Consider the following 16,277-nt stretch of genomic DNA (forward strand, 5'->3'; position numbering starts at 1 on the left):
TGGGACCAATAAACAGTTGCAGAAGGCAGTTTTGGATGATGTTGCAGATTTGTCCATCTGCTTTTAACTGATAACGCTGCAACATTTGGTTATGTAAATCATACTTCCATCACCAAAAAAAACTTAAAGTTAACAGCAACAGATTATAAATCCATGGTGGAGTGTTTCTGCTTTCCTGCATATTTTTTTTTTTAGCTGAATTCCTCTAACATAGGCATACCTATTAAGTATTGTTGTTCTTTTTTGCACCCTGTGGCACATTGGGTGGCATTTTTTTGCCGTTTCCTTAGCATTTGTCTGATTTATACGAGGCTGAGTTGCTAGCTTGATGCTCAACTCAACACAATGGAAAACATGCAAGGAGCCAGCCGGATTCTAACCCAGGACCATTTACCTCGAGGTTCAGTGCTGATACCACTGGCAGGCTATCTACTTGCCAAAATTCCACAATATTTTACAACTAGTTTTTAAAGTCAGTGATTTAAGTAGGCTTCATTTCTAAACAGGCCACATCACCAATGTGATTTAATCACCACTGGGAAATTACATGAATTGCCCTCATTTGCATGTGTTTAATACTGCTCCAAATATTAAGCTGATCTTTTGGGGTGAGGGCACTAGGATCGTCTTGAAAGTGTGTGAATTTCCTTTTTGAAACCATAATTAGCTTTGGCTCTGGTTTCTCAGTCTATCAAGAACATTCCGTAGATGACTTTGCATGGGCGAAGGTGAAAAGGGTCTTCCCCATCATGTCAGCACCATAGGTTAAAATTTGGTGAAATGCAAATTTTGTACGTAAATACAGAGGTTTAGCCTTATTGTACATAATGGATATAATATGTATTGATCTACTCATGGTGAATTTTTGAATGCACTGTATTTATGCATTTGCAAATTCTGGGAATAAAGTATGTTCTAGAAAAAAGCATAATGTCCTTATCTAAAAAAGTTAGTAAGAATGTTGAAAAGATATACGTGACAATTTTCTTTTGTCCATATTTCTAGTTTACACAACAGTAATGAATTAACACTAAATTGTAATAAAAGGTCTAATTTTTACAGAACAGAGATCATGAATTTAAAAATCTGAAATAAATTTAAATTTCCAGAAACAAGGGACTTACACTCATTGACCAGCTACTTTACTGGGTACACCAGTACACCTGCTCACTAATGCAGATATCTAATCAACAAATCTTGCGGCAGCAACTCAGTGCAGACATGGTCAAGAGGTTCAGTAGTTGTTTCAGACCAAACATCAGAAAGGGGAAGAAATGTGATCTAAGTGACTCGTGATGTCAAAGTAACCAGGCATTACTGTGGCGTAGAAGAGCTCCTTTGGATGCACAACACATCAAAATTTGAAGTGGATGAGCTGCAGCAGAGAACATTAGTGCAATACACAGTAACTGCATGATGGAAGTACAATTGTTGATTCCCCAGTAGAGTTGTACACTTAATATTTGGTGGCTCAGGTCAGTACAGGTCACTCACCAACTCCCTTTATGTCACAAGATGATCTTTGGTAGCAAGAATGTATTATATTCTGAATTACAATACAATTTCAAGATTAAGAGGGAAGTTGTTTTGCTGTCTTTAGAGAATTTAAAGTTACAGAAATAAAAAAGATGTTTAAAGTCATGGTAACTTTTAACAAACAAGGATAAGATTTGGGAAAACTGGAAAATTGTAGATCTCACTCCACTCTTCAAGAAGGGACAGAAACAGATAAAGAAAATTTAGGCCAATTAGCCTGACCTCAGTGATTGGGAAGATGTTGGAGTCAATTGTTAGGGATGTGTTTTTGGGGTACTTGAAGGTACAGGATAAAACAGCCAAAGTCAGCATGGTTTCCTCAAAGGAAAATCTTGCCTGACAAATCTGTTAGAATTCTTTAGAGAACTAACAAGCGGGATAGACAAAGGAGAATCACTTGATGTTGTGTACTTTGATTTTCAGAAGGTCTTTGACAAAGTGCCACATATGAGATTGCTTACCAAGCTATGAGACCATGGCATTACAGGAAAGATTCTAGCATGGATAAAGCAGTAGCTGATTGGCAGGATGCAAAGATTGGGAATAAAGGGAGCCGGTTCTTGATTGCTGCCAGTGACTAGTGGTGTTCCACAGGGGTCTGTGTTGGGACCAATTCTTTTTACGTTATATGTCAGTGATTTGGATGAGGGAATTGATAGTTTGGTTGCAAAGTTTGCAGATGATATGAAGATAGGAGGATGGGCAGGTAGTTTTGAGGAAGTAGAGAGGCTACAGAAGGAGTTAGTTTAGGAGAATAGCAAAAGAAATTGCAGATGGAATATAATGTTGAAAAGTGTTCGGCCATGCACTTTGGCAGAAGGAATGAAAGGGTTGAATATTTTCTAAATGGAGAGAAAATACAAAAATCTAAGGTGCAAAGGAACTTTGGAGTCCTTGTGCAGGATTCCCTAAAGGTTAATTTGTAGGTTCAGACTGTGGTAAGGAGGGAAAATGCAATGTTAGCATTGATTTCAAAGGACTAGAATATAAAAGGACGGATGTAATGTTGAGACTTTATAAAGCACTGGTGAGGCCTCACTTGGAGTATTGTGAGTAGGTTTGGGCCCCTTATTTTAGAAAGGATATATTGAAATTGGAAAGGGTTCAAAGGAGGTTAATGAAAATTATTCCAGGATTGAATGGCTAGTCATAAGAAAAGTTTTTGATGGCTTTGGGCCTGAATTCCCTGGAATTCAGAAGAATGGGAGGAGGGGATGTGACCTCACTGAAGCCTGTTGAATGGTGAAAGGCCTTGATAGAGTGGATGTGGAGACGATATGGGAGAGTCTAGGACAGAGGGTACAGCTGCAGATTATAGAAGTGTCCTTTTAGAATGGAGCAGAGGAGGATTTTCTTTCAGCAGATTCACCAACTCATTGCTCGGTTTTTGTGCATACTTAAGCCAGAGGTTGATAAATTCCTGATTGGTCGGAGCATGAAGGGATAGGGGGTGGGGGAGGGGCGTTCAAGGCAGGAGATTAGGGCTGAGGGGAAAAATGGATCAGCCATGTTGAAATGGTGGAGCAGACTTGATGGGCCAAATGGCCTAATGCTGCTCCTACATCTTATGGTTTTACAAATTGTTTTTTTCTATAATTATGTCAGGAACTGCTTAATCTATATATCATTACAATGTTAAATGATACTGTGAACACTTAAGCTGGTGCAGTCTTTCATCGATTATATTATGGTTACTATTCTATTATGGATTATTGAGTATGCCCACAAGAAAATGAATACCAGGGTTGTATAAGATGACATGTATGTACTTTGATAATAAATTTATTTTGAACTTTTGAACTTTGAACTGGTTAACATGTACCCACCTCAATAAGAAGAATTCTAAATTAGTAAAACTCCAGCCTTCTGACCAACCTTGACACTAAAGTATTAAAGATTTTAGAATATGATATTTTGACATTAATTAAATCATGCCTATTTATTTTGACACTTGCTTCATTATTCACCCTTGTAGGATTGGTATAATTTCATGCCTAAGGTGAATTTGGACAGTGCTCCTGAAGTACCCAGTCTGAATTACTCACATGGAGGTCTTCAGGTAATTAAGACCCATTATCCATAGTCACTCCACCTCCACAATGGGCAGCTGGTCTCCTGATCCCCCTCACCAAATGCTGTTTCCCAAGTGAAGAGTTTTCCCCTACTCTCCCTGGCCTCAGTTGTCTTTACAATCTTGCATCTTTGAGTGTAGCACTCGACCTTGTTCCTCACTCCCACCTACTTTAGGTGGAGTACTGACACTCCTCTTCCTCCTCTGCAGATTTTTTTTTGAATTCCAAGTAAGATCCTACCCTCTCTCTCTATTCACGGCTGACTTCCTCAGCCTGGCCTTGGGAGAGGTGGATCAGGCACGCACTGTCAGCTACAAAAGTGTATAGTGCCTAGTTAGATATGAATGGGCCTCTGCCACAAGAGAATTTTGATCTTGTGATATAATCATCCGGACAATTGATGGTCCACCATTTTAATGTCATTCCAGAATAACCTTTAAGAACACTGCCATATCTGACCAAGTGTTCCTCATATGTATCTATACCTATGGTAGAAAGCTCCATTGAATATAGGTGAATAAGGGGTGAGATGTAGTATAGTGTTATTGCAGCACCAATTCTCGCCACTGTGTGTAAATACTGTGTATATTATCCATGTGACCACTCGGGTTTCACCCAGGTGCCCTGGTTTTGTCCCTCCTTCCAAAGACCGTAAGACGTAGAAGCAGAAGTAGGCCATTTGGCCCATTGAGTATGTGTCAGTAAGTTAATTGGTCACATGGGTGTAATTAGTCAGTGTGGGCTCGTTGGGCCGGAAGAGCCTGTTACTGTATTTCTAAATAAAATGAATAACGAAGGCACGAATTGTCACTCTACAGGCGAAGGAGATGCATAAAGCACTGTCAACATACTCCAAGCAGCATCTGGGACCCCTGATCGGTTATATGGCATCAGATACCAGCACCCTGCTTCTCTTCAGTCTCATTTTCTCCAGCGCAATTTGAAGGTCCATGACAGTAGATTTCTGCCTGGTTCTCCCATACCTGTGTTCCACCCACAGCTGCCTGGTTCTCCCATACCTGTGTTCCACCCACTGCTGCCTGGTTCTCCCATACCTGTGTTCCACCCACTGCTGCCTGGTTCTCCCATACCTGTGTTCCACCCACTGCTGCCTGGTTCTCCCATACCTGTGTTCCACCCACAGCTGCCTGGTTCTCCCATACCTGTGTTCCACCCACAGCTGCCTTGTTCTCCCATACCTGTGTTCCACCCACAGCTGCCTTGTTCTCCCATACCTGTGTTCCACCCACAGCTGCCTTGTTCTCCCATACCTGTGTTCCACCCACAGCTGCCTTGTTCTCCCATACCTGTGTTCCACCCACTGCTGCCTGGTTCTCCCATACCTGTGTTCCACCCACTGCTGCCTGGTTTTTCCATACCTGTGTTCCACCCACTGCTGTCTGGTTCTCCCATACCTGTGTTCCACCCACTGCTGCCTGGTTCTCCCATACCTGTGTTCCACCCACTGCTGCCTTGTTCTCCCATACCTGTGTTCCACCCACAGCTGCCTTGTTCTCCCATACCTGTGTTCCACCCACTGCTGCCTGGTTCTCCCATACCTGTGTTCCACCCACTGCTGCCTGGTTCTCCCATACCTGTGTTCCACCCACTGCTGCCTGGTTCTCCCATACCTGTGTTCCACCCACTGCTGCCTTGATGGACAGTAGTTCTTATGATGGACAGTATGACAGAAATATTGAGACATTGAAGCCTATGAACTCTTTTTCTCCTGTTCTCAAGATTTATTGCTTATTTTTCTATTTCTTTATTTTCTTTTGTATTTGCACAGTGTATTGTCTTTTGCACACAGGTTTCCCACCCTGTGGCTGTGGTCTTTCACTGATTCCATTATGGTTAATGGATTTATTGAGTATGCCCGCAAGAAAATAAACCTCAGGGTTGTATGCAATGACTCATATGTACTTGGATAATAAATTTACTTTGAACTTTCAAGTTCCCTGAGAGTCAATTGACCTACAGTGTGACTTCTGTCATAGAGCCTTGATACTCTAAGTACTTCACCATAGTTCAGTTGTCGAATTGTTTTATGACTTGGAGTAAAAAGACTGTACGATATTTTATCGTAAGGAGCAAGGTTCAAATTCTGTTGCTTTATCTTTGTCAATATTTGCACAAGCTTGTCTTAATGCTTTATCCTAAATTAAATTTTCAACATACAATTACTTCCCCAAAAGAAAGTAATGAAATGATACAAATGATTGATTGATGAATGCTTGGATTTACAACAATATAACCTATCACCCAGCATGAGTATCCAAAAACATTTAAAAGATTATATATACATTTTAATAAAGTAATTGAGAACCTTCAATGCAGAGTTTTCACCTTGGTTGCTATGTATCTCTTGCATAGTGGCTGAGTATAATGTGCAAAATGACTGTCCTCTGAATGAAATTTAGAATAATTTTCTTTGGACAATTTATGGTCACAGATGTATAGATTATGTAAACAGACAAGAAGTAATAATTTTGTTGCGTAGACATGTTTTAATGCTCCATTGTAAAATGTGACAGATATTTTCCACTATTTTCAGTGTCACCGTTAGTAACAGTTTCCCTCTGTTCTTCCAATTAGCTATCAAGTTAGCTAAATAACTTTTCCCTCTATTCCAAATAGCTATCAAATTTGGATATTTGATTTGTAACAGTTTTCAGACAAAATTGTGGTTGTTTAACCACAGGCCAGCCAAAAGGTTGCTGGTTACCGACAGAATTGCTGTAGAACAGAAGTATCAGAGTGAACACTTTAGTACACTAATGGATGTTTTATCTGTGATAATGCTGTTCACTAACTGCTTATAGTTATTAACATAAGCTTAAAGGAAAACAAACGTCAATTTATTAAGGCTAGCTTTAAAATAAATCCTTAATTTTGTAAATACCACTGTTTAAAGAATTTTAAGCACATCACAGATTTCAGTTCCTGGCAAAGGAAAACCCAGATTTTTACAAAGGATTTTGACATGGGTCATGTTTTTTTTAGATTTGACAGCAGACAATTTACATAAACATTACAGGAAATTTGTGCATTTCATAAAGTTCAAAATATCTGATGCAATCCAACTAATAATTGAAGTTTAAAATAAAACAGGGTATCTTCCCACTCTTCAACTGAAATGGTTAGTTGAATAAAACCATTGTCAAAAGAAATTCCCTGCTGTGCTCTACCTAAATTGTCAGATTCAATGAAGCAGTTGTACAGACAATGCACACAGGATTCAACATACGCCGCTTCCAAGCTTAAGGCTAGGTCAAAAGTAAGTGCAGCTGTAATTAAACCCTGGTCCATGATGCCCACTAGATTTTTTGTTTGGAATGTAGGATTGCATAAAGTAGCTCATAACTGACGAGAAGCTCGCATTTTCCCTGCCTCAACTAGTTACAACGAATTCGATTCAGCAGGATATCTCCACTTTGTCTCTAGAACTAGCATTTTTGAAAAATAAGATGGACAGGAAATAGATTTTGTACAGGTCCATGTATGAAACTACAATGTTTCTGTTGAGTAGAAGCAAATGAAAGTTGAATGTGCAATAGTGATCACCCACAGCACTGTACTGATGTGGCCCTCTCGACTGATCGTAGACGAAGTCCCTTCAGATGTCTGTTCTTTGGATTGTATTGCAGAAATCTCCTTATCGTCTGCAGTGGAGCTCTGTGTCTGAAAATAATTAAAATGTCATCAGTAAGTTCTATCAATGGATGCAAACAGGGTGCACTTCCTAAGCATATCAGTATTGCATAGGAACATGTGGATACCCAGAGTATCGGAGCTTAAATGTTACATCTACAGAGGAAGGTAAGAATTGCACTGATAAAAGATCATTGACCAGTTAACTCTGCTTCACCTTTCACAGATGCTGCCTTGCCTGTTCTCCAGCATTTTCTGTTTTTTTTCCTAATACATTTAATGTTACTTTATCATTATTGGCAAACTTAAGATTTATGCCTCACATACCCAAATCCTTAATAGACAAGCAGTCCCGGAGTTACAAATGTCCGACTTACGGACAACTCGTACGTACGAACTGAGGAAGGAGAGTGCCGTTCACCATTTTAAGTTGGATCGTGATACCGTTCATCACTTTAAGTCGTTGCCATTGACATTGACATTGTTGACATTGTGTTGCGTGTTTAACTTTGTATTTGGCTTAAATTTTTCTCGGTAAGTTTCACCCTGACCACCCCCCCACCCCCGTTCCAGTCTGCTGGTGGCTCAGTCAGATCTGCACCGGGCTGGAGAATGGAGGTTCCCAAGTTCAATTTAGTGACAGACCGCTCCCGTGCCGGGTTGATGTCGATCCAGTGACTCCCGTACCATCTGTGCTGGGTTGATTTCGAGCTCGCAACTCGACCTCGTAAAAAAAAAACACTGCCACCTCCAGTTTAAATACCCACACGGAATATTGGGGAGGATCAAATACCCAAACCCAGCACAGCCCCCACTTGTCCCATTTAACCTGTCTCAGTGTGCTGCAGTTTAGCACCCGGGGAATTCAGTGCTGTGGTCCTTAAGACCCAGCGGACCTCGGGAGCCAGTGCAGGTCGGGACCCGCCACCCGCAGTGTTTCTGTTCCATTGATGGGAAGCGATTGCGATTGAAAATAAAGTGGAAATAATAAAGTGTTTGGAAAGATGTGAAACGCCATCGGTCATTGGAAAAACATTAGGCTACAGTCGATCAACGATCGGAACAATATTAATGGATAACGGATAAAGAGAGAATAATGGAGCATGTGAAAGGCCCTGCCCCAATGAAAGCAAACAAATATTACTAAGCAGCACAGTGGTTTAATTATTGGAATACATACATTTCTTAAGTGTTTTATATGCATAGAAAGGCAAAATATATACTATATACTAAGACAAACGTTTGACGAACTGACACTAAATAATACCAGATGTACTTGTTCCGACTTACGTACAAATCCCACTTAAAGATGGACTCAGGAACAGAACTCATACGTAACCCAGGGACTGCCTGTACCTACTGCCTGTTATGCTGGCATTTAGGGTAGCAATGAAAGTTCTCCATCTCTGTTTGTCCACACTGTTGCACACAAATGTAGAAGGATTCTTCATTAACAAGAGAAAATCCGCGGATGCTGGAAATCCAAGCAACACACACAAACTGCTGGAGGAACTCAGCAGGCCAGGCAGCATCAGTGGAAAAGAGTACAGTCGACGTTTCAGGCCAAGACCTTTCAACAGGATTCTTCATTGCTGTTTCTATAACAATTTTTTTTTGACCAGTCAAGGTCATTAGCTCTGAGCTGAACCCCCAAACCTGGAGGACTGGTGGACCATTCTTACTCTGAACTCTAGCCCTTGACCTGTTTGGTATGGATGACCCTACCAAGCGTCAAAGTACCGGGCCCTGACTCCAGTCAATATAGCTGTCTGGGTGATTGAGGCATGCAAGCCTCCAAACCACGACAAGGTTGTGTTCCTCTTGGAAGAGATCTTTAACATAATTTATTAAAGATAAAATTGCTAACACTGACCCTATGGGAAGCCTTGCACTCTTCCATCCAATCTGAAAATAAACTCGTATCCACTTTTCATTTCCTACTAAACGTGCAGCCACTTTGCCACTATTCCTTCAGTCCTTCAGGTTAAATTTTGATGACACAAAGCTTAGAATGTGATATTTCCAATAGAACGTCTCATAGAACATCTAATTTCACCACTGCAACTTCAGTTGGATTCAACTTTGGCTTGGTGGGTGAAACCAGAGAATGGTAGTAAATGGCTGCCTCTCTGATTGGAGGGCTGTGACAAGTGGTGCGCTGCAGGGATCATTGCTAGGTCCATGCTCATTTATCATTTATATTAATGATGTAAACCAGAAGACAAAGGAGCAGAATTAGGCCATTCAGTGCATCGTGTCCGCTCCACCATTCAAAAATAGCCAATTCATTTTCCTCTCAAACCCATATTCTTGCCTTCTCCCCATAACCTTTCACAGCCTGACCAATCTTGAACCTATCAACCTCTGCCATAATTAACCCTAATGACCTGGCCTTCACAGCTGCCTGTGATAATGAATGCCATAGATTCACCATCCTCTGGCTAAAGCAATTCCTCCTCATCTCTGTTCTACGTTTAAATCCCTCTATCATGAAGCTGTCCTAGACTCCCCCATGATAGGAATCATCCACTTTATCTTGTCCTTTAAACATTTGATAGGCTTCAATGAAATCCCCCCTCATTCTTCTAAATTCCGGCAAGTATAGGACCAAAGGCATCAATGGCTCCTCATATAAGCCTTTCATTCTTGAATGCATTCTCGTGAACCTGAACTGAACTTTTCCCAACGTCTGCACATCCTTTCTTGAATAATCGGCCCAAAACTCCTCACAATACACCCAAATGAGGCCTCACCAGTGCTTATAAAGCCTCAGCATTATGACCTTGCTATTATATTCTAGTCCTCTTGAAATTAATGCTAACATTGGAAATTGCCTTCCTCACCACTGACTCAACCTGCAAATAAACCTTTAAGGAATTCTGTATGAGGATTTAAGTGATAATGTGGTAAACTGGATCAGCAAATTAGCAGAAGACTCCAAGATTAGGGGTGTAGTGGACACCAAGGAAGTCTATAAAACCTTGCAGCAGAATCTGGACGAGCTGGGAAAATGGACTGATAAAAAAGGGAGATGGAGTTTAATGTAGACAGCTGTGAGGCGTTTGCCAGGAAGATCATGTGAATCTTGTGATGCTGAGGATAACAGTAGAATAATGGGATCTGGGAATAGAGATCCATGAACGATAAAGATTAGATTTATTTGTCATAGGTATAATTCCTTGAAAATGGCATCATAGGTAAATATGGTTGTAAAAAAAGCTTTTGACACATTGGCCTTCATAAATTGGTATTGTATACAGGAGAGGAAGTTGGGTATGATATTGCTAAGGTCAAATTTAGAGTACTGTGTGCACTACAGGTGACCTACCTACAGGAAAAGTATTAATAAGCTGGAAAGAGTGCAGAGAAAATTTACATGGATGTTCTTAGGACTTAGGGACCTTAATTACAGGGATAGGTTGAATCAATTAGGATTTTATTCTCTGGAGCGCAGGAGAATGAGGGAGATTCTGTAGAGATGCGTAAAATTATGAAGGGTGAAATTTAGATAACACGAATATATGCATTTTGGGATTCTAGAAATATATGCATTCAGAGGTTAATGGTGAAAGGTGAAATATTTAAGGCAAACCTGAGGAGGGATTTCTTCATTCAGAGGGTGGAATGAGCTGTAGAAGCAGGTTCATTTATAACATTTAATAGAAGTTTGGATAGGTACATGGATGAGAGATGTACAAAGTGCTAAGGTCCAGGCGCAGGTAGATAGGACTGGGCAGAAAATCTGATACAGATTAGATGGGCTGAAGGACCTCATTCTGTGCTGTGGTGCTCTTTGACTTTAACATAAAATCTATATTCCATATTGTTACATACCCATGGGTATCTTGTGACTGTCATATGACCATGATGTAATTGAGGCTCTGCTGGGTGTGATGTAATGGTCTTGTGATGGTGGAGTGATGTAATGTTCCTGCCAGTGAGAGGTCATGGGATGTTTTTTCCAACAGGGTATAAAAGGAGGACCCGTCCCTGTGACGCAGGTCAGTTTGTGGTTGAATTCGTCAGTGACTCCGTTCTGCTGCGTATTTGATGTTATGACGCAGTTTCGTTTTAAAACTGGAGTTTTAATGTGAGAATCATAGTGCTGTCAGTTCTGAAAGTCACTGCCAGTTAAAGTCCAGTCGGAGAGTGAAGAATTATCGAAGTTCGGGAAGCTGAAGGATCGAGGAAAGTTGATGTTGTCGGCGGTAAAACAGGTTCAACCTTATTTAATCTTCGTACAAGGAGTTAGTAACCTGTGTCCGAGATAGCTCCTGCTTTGCTAAAAGAGCAGAAAGAGCTGGACGCAGCGTTTTGCCAAGGAAAGGTCAGTGCCTTCAAGCTGTTTTATTTCCTACATTGTAAATCCTTTGGGGCAAGGCATACTTCGGCTGGGATCAGCAGTGACATCATGAAAGAGGATTTATTACTTCAAGGAAAATCTCTCCTAACTGACTGTGGAAATCATTTTGGACTTTTGCAATACTACTTTAAAGAACTGAGTTCACATTTCTCATTTTAAGAACTGTTCGAGCTGCCGTATAGCAGTCCACTTCCGGTTAAGTTAATCATTTGCAGTGTTTAATAAATGTTTTATTTGTCATAAAAACTTGTCTCAAATATGTATTCATTGTTGCTGGATCATAACAATATGGAAAAGCTTCTAATTTAGAAGATGTGTTTGTATAATCTCACATTTTTGATACTGTTATGAAAATATGTTACAATTATGTTGACAGCACAATGGTGGTGCACCCAGTGCTGCTGCTGCTGAACTGCTCCACTGAGCTGAGTTTGATCCAGACCTGGGGTGTTTTCCAAGTCTGGAGTTGGAGGGTTCACGTTCCAAAAGATGTGCTGGCAGATTAATTGGTGAACATAAATTGCCTCAGAGTAGGTGGATGGCAGAAAAACTGGGGGAGTTAATGAGTATGTAGGAGGAACGAGGTTTCAGAGAAGTAACAGTGGGAATTAAACATAGGAATACTCTAATGTTGGCACATACTCATTGAGCTGAAGAGTACCATGTCAGGAAATATGAACAACACTTTAATTCGGGTCAAAAGAATTGTGAAGATCATAGGTTTTTAAATTAACCAATGGTTGTAAGACAGCAGACCATGAATTTAACGGTGGCAAACCTCAAACTAAATTAGGGATTAGAAGTACAATTTTCCCACAGTGCTGTTGGTTGTGAGAGATAACATTCCATCAATCCTACTTAATTCAATATTGATTAACTCCCTTAACAAGCAGCCAGAGAAATATCTGCATATGTAAAGAATTTAAACTTTTAACAATACACACAAGTACAGTTGTTAAAATATTCTTTGGGGACACAATGTTTTTCATCATTTTCTGTCAGCAGAAAATCCATTGATGAAATGCACCAAATTATATTAATAATAATAACAGTCCCTTTAGTCTATGGTCATGCATGATCGTGGAATGGATGGTGAGTTGGTGTGAGGTAGGCAGATAAGGAGTGGCTACAGTGTGAAAAGGTTTAAAAATAAATGCCCAACCTCCCTCCAATTCACTTCTGGTTTCAAGGGCAGCTAATGTGAAAGGTGCTGCCCTTGATTAACCTGCTCCAAACTTCAGATAATTAATGAGGTTATGGTTTTAATTGTATTTCTCTTATAATGCTGGTCTAGCTTGCTTCCCAAGAACACCTGAATCAAACAGCTATGAGCTTTTCCAGTATCGTTGGTGGTCTCTGAAACTAGGAGTAGTCTCTCAACAGCTGCTGGTTGACCTGTTAACCTTTCTGAGCCCTGTGATTGAGTTTACCACACTAATTGACATTATCATTTGTCTCCTGCTGAACATTTCTCAGCATCTAACATTTCCCTCCAACAACTCTGATGTTTCTGAAACCAGACCTACACTCAATGGGCAATTTATTAGGTTCTCTTGTACACTTGCTTGTTAATGCAGATATCTACGCAGCCAATCATGTGGCAGCAACTCAATGCATAAGAACATGCAGACATGGTCAAGAGCTCCAGCTATTGGTCAGACCAAGCAGCAGAATGGTGAAGAAATGTAATCTAAGTAACTTTGACACTGGAATGATTGTTGGTACCAGATGGGGTGGTTTGAGTATCTTAGAAACTGCTGATCTCCTGGGACTTTCAAACAGAATAATGTCAAGAGTTTACAGAGAATGGTGCTAAAAACAAAAGAAAGAATCCAGGGAGCAGCAGTTCTGTAGACAAAAATCCCTTCTTAATGAGAGAGGTCAGAGGAGAACGGCCAGACTGATAGGGTGACAACAGTAACTCAAATAACCACGTGTTGCAACAGTGGTTTGCAGAAGAGCATCTCTGAATCCACGACATGTCAAACCTCGAAATGGATGGGCTACAGATGGGAACATGCATTCCAGTGGCCATTTTATTAGGTACCTCCTGAACCTAATAATGTTGCCACTGATTGTATGTTTGTAATCTCCGTAATTCCTGTCAATCCTGATGTTAGATCACTGCCTCAGTCACTTTTCCTTGTATTGTAGTGCTAAAGAGCTGATGTAGTCTTCTACTAATGTAAATCAGATCCTGCCATGATCTCTAGTAAAGCCTAAGCTGAATGTTATGGTCTACTTAAACAATTTTATTTACAGGTCAATTTACTGAACACTACAGTTATCAATTCAGTGTGGAGGATGAGTTAAGGTGATTTGATTCAATGGAACACTTTTACATCAAGTCCAACTCTTTATGATCCATTGTAATTTGTAAACCTTGTGTTCATTAACATAATTGTTATTTTATTTGTTATTCTTAGTAAGAACACTTACCTTTCCTTTTAAATTTATGTTACAATTTCTTAGACTGTAAAAACATAAATCTGTTTCATAGTATTTGTTCACAATGCTTTTAAATTAAATCCAAGCATGACACTGATTTTGTAAGAATTCAAATTATTCATTCTAAGTCCAGGCACAATTATTGTGCTTAAAAAATAAGTTTGTTGTGAATTCCTTATTAATTGCTTACCTCTGTAATGCAAAAGTCTTGGGTCACCGATAGATTAGAGCGTAGTCTCTGTGCCTGAGTAAAGAACATGGGAAAATATTAGCAGATAAACAAACTACAGTATATTGACAGCTGAAGTTGAAGTGACAGGATACAGTCCCAAAATGTAAGTGAGAACAGTTTTGGGGGAATTGGGTGATGATAATACATAAACCCACTGAGGTGAAAGGACCCTCAAATCCACTGAAATTCGTGAGAACAGTGACAGAAACACAAATGTGGAGCTTAGGCTCACTGCAATGGTCAGGGAAAAAAGTCGTGAGGCCAGAAGAGAAGATGTAGGAATCTAAAGAAGCACACTCAATATTTTTGGAACAGCTTCTTCAGATTCCTGTCAGATTTCTGAATGGTCCATGAACACTACCTCACTACCCCTCTTTACATTATTGATTTATTTTATTGCTATTGTAACTTCTTGTAATTGTTTTCTATCTTGTACTGTAATGCTGCCACAAAAACAACAAATTTCACAACATACAATATGTCAGTGATAGTTAACCAGATTCTGATTTGGAACCACTGATGGACAAAAGATTTAGATTTGCAAATCCCAGGCCTTATTCCACAAGGCTGTACTTACTTTTAATTAACTCTGTCAGGAGTGTCGAGTTTGGCTAATTTAATCTGTGTTGGCTGGGCTGTGCTGGGATTGCATCAGAGCTCCGTAAGTACTTTGAAAGAACCTGGTAGAGTAATTAAGTTCAGAGCAAAGACATTGTCTTCACACCTAGACGACTTCATGCAGTTAATGAGCTCTTATAAGAGAGTCTAAACTGGACGATTTTCTGTTTTTTTTCCTCTCTGAAACTGATGTATGATTGACTACTGTGGAACACAGGCATTAGCCTGCTATCTCTCATTTAGACAGATATGCACACATTCAGGGCATCACAATTGTAGATAAGTTCTAGATTAATTTTTTGATGAACTAATTCTCTCCCATTTGTTCTTTTGTGGCAAATGGAATGTTTCTAAAGAAATGTACAGTATGGCAAGTGGAAGAATACATGGCATAGTCTCAGGCCACTCCCTCAATCCAGATTGGTTCTATTACTTCTAGAATTGTCTCAATTAAATGAGAATCAGTTGGAAGGACTAACAGTTATTCCCTAATTACCAAGTGAGATTGTATCTGCCTCTAGTGCCTCTTCTAGCAGCCCTGTCCAGCCACCACTCTCTATGTTTAAAACTTTCCCCAAAGATCTCTTTTAAATTTTATTTATTCAGAAATGCAGGCCTTTTTGGCCTAACGAGCCGCATCACCCAACAGGTCACCATAAGATACAGGAACAGAATTAGGGCATTTGGCTCATTGAGTCATTATTGCTGATCCATTTTTTCTCTTAGCCCCTATAACGATTACAGCACGGAAACAGGCCACCTTGGCCCTTCTAGTCTGTGCCAAACGCTTACTCTCACCTAGTCCCACTGACCTGCACTCAGCCCGTAACCCTCCATTCCTTTCCTGTCCATATACCTATCCAATTTTTTTTTAATGTCAATATTGAACCTGCCTCTACCAAATCTACTGGAAGCTCGTTCCACACAGCTATCTTCTGTCTTCCCCCCTTATCCCTTCATTCCCTGAACATCAAGAATCTATCAACCTCTGGCATAAAGACTTGGCCTCCACAGCTGCCTGCGGCAATGAATTCCTCAGATTCACCGCTCTCTGGCTAAAGAAATTCCACATCAGCTCCATTCTAAAAAAACACCCCTCTACTCTGAGGCTGTATCCTCTGGTCCTAGATTCCCCCCCCAGCCATCAGAGGAAACATCCCCTCCACATCCACTCTGTTGAGGCCTTTCACCATTCAATAGGTTTCAATGAGGACACCCCTCATTCTTCTGAATTCCAGTGAATACAGGCCCAGAGCCATCAAACGCTCTTCATATGACAAGCCATTCAATCCTGGAATCATTTTTGTAAAACTCTATTGAACCTCTTCAGTCTCAGCACATCCTTTCTAAGATAAGG

The 16,277-nt window shown here is 40.2% G+C and overlaps 1 protein-coding gene across 1 annotated transcript in view; it reads right to left on the minus strand.

The window, feature by feature from the left end:
• Positions 1-6,109: 6,109 nt before the first annotated feature.
• gfra1b (gdnf family receptor alpha 1b) overlaps positions 6,110-16,277 on the minus strand; it is a 255,729-nt gene continuing 245,561 nt past the window's right edge. The window contains exons 8-9 of the mRNA XM_059947924.1: positions 14,261-14,314; positions 6,110-7,289 (exon numbers count right to left, since the gene is read on the minus strand). Of these exons, the coding sequence (XP_059803907.1) occupies positions 7,116-7,289; positions 14,261-14,314 (228 nt within the window). The 3' untranslated portion in view covers positions 6,110-7,115. The remainder of the gene's footprint in view (positions 7,290-14,260; positions 14,315-16,277) is intronic.

Source organism: Hypanus sabinus, chromosome 22, assembly GCF_030144855.1.
Source record: "Hypanus sabinus isolate sHypSab1 chromosome 22, sHypSab1.hap1, whole genome shotgun sequence".
Classification (NCBI taxonomy): domain Eukaryota; kingdom Metazoa; phylum Chordata; class Chondrichthyes; order Myliobatiformes; family Dasyatidae; genus Hypanus; species Hypanus sabinus.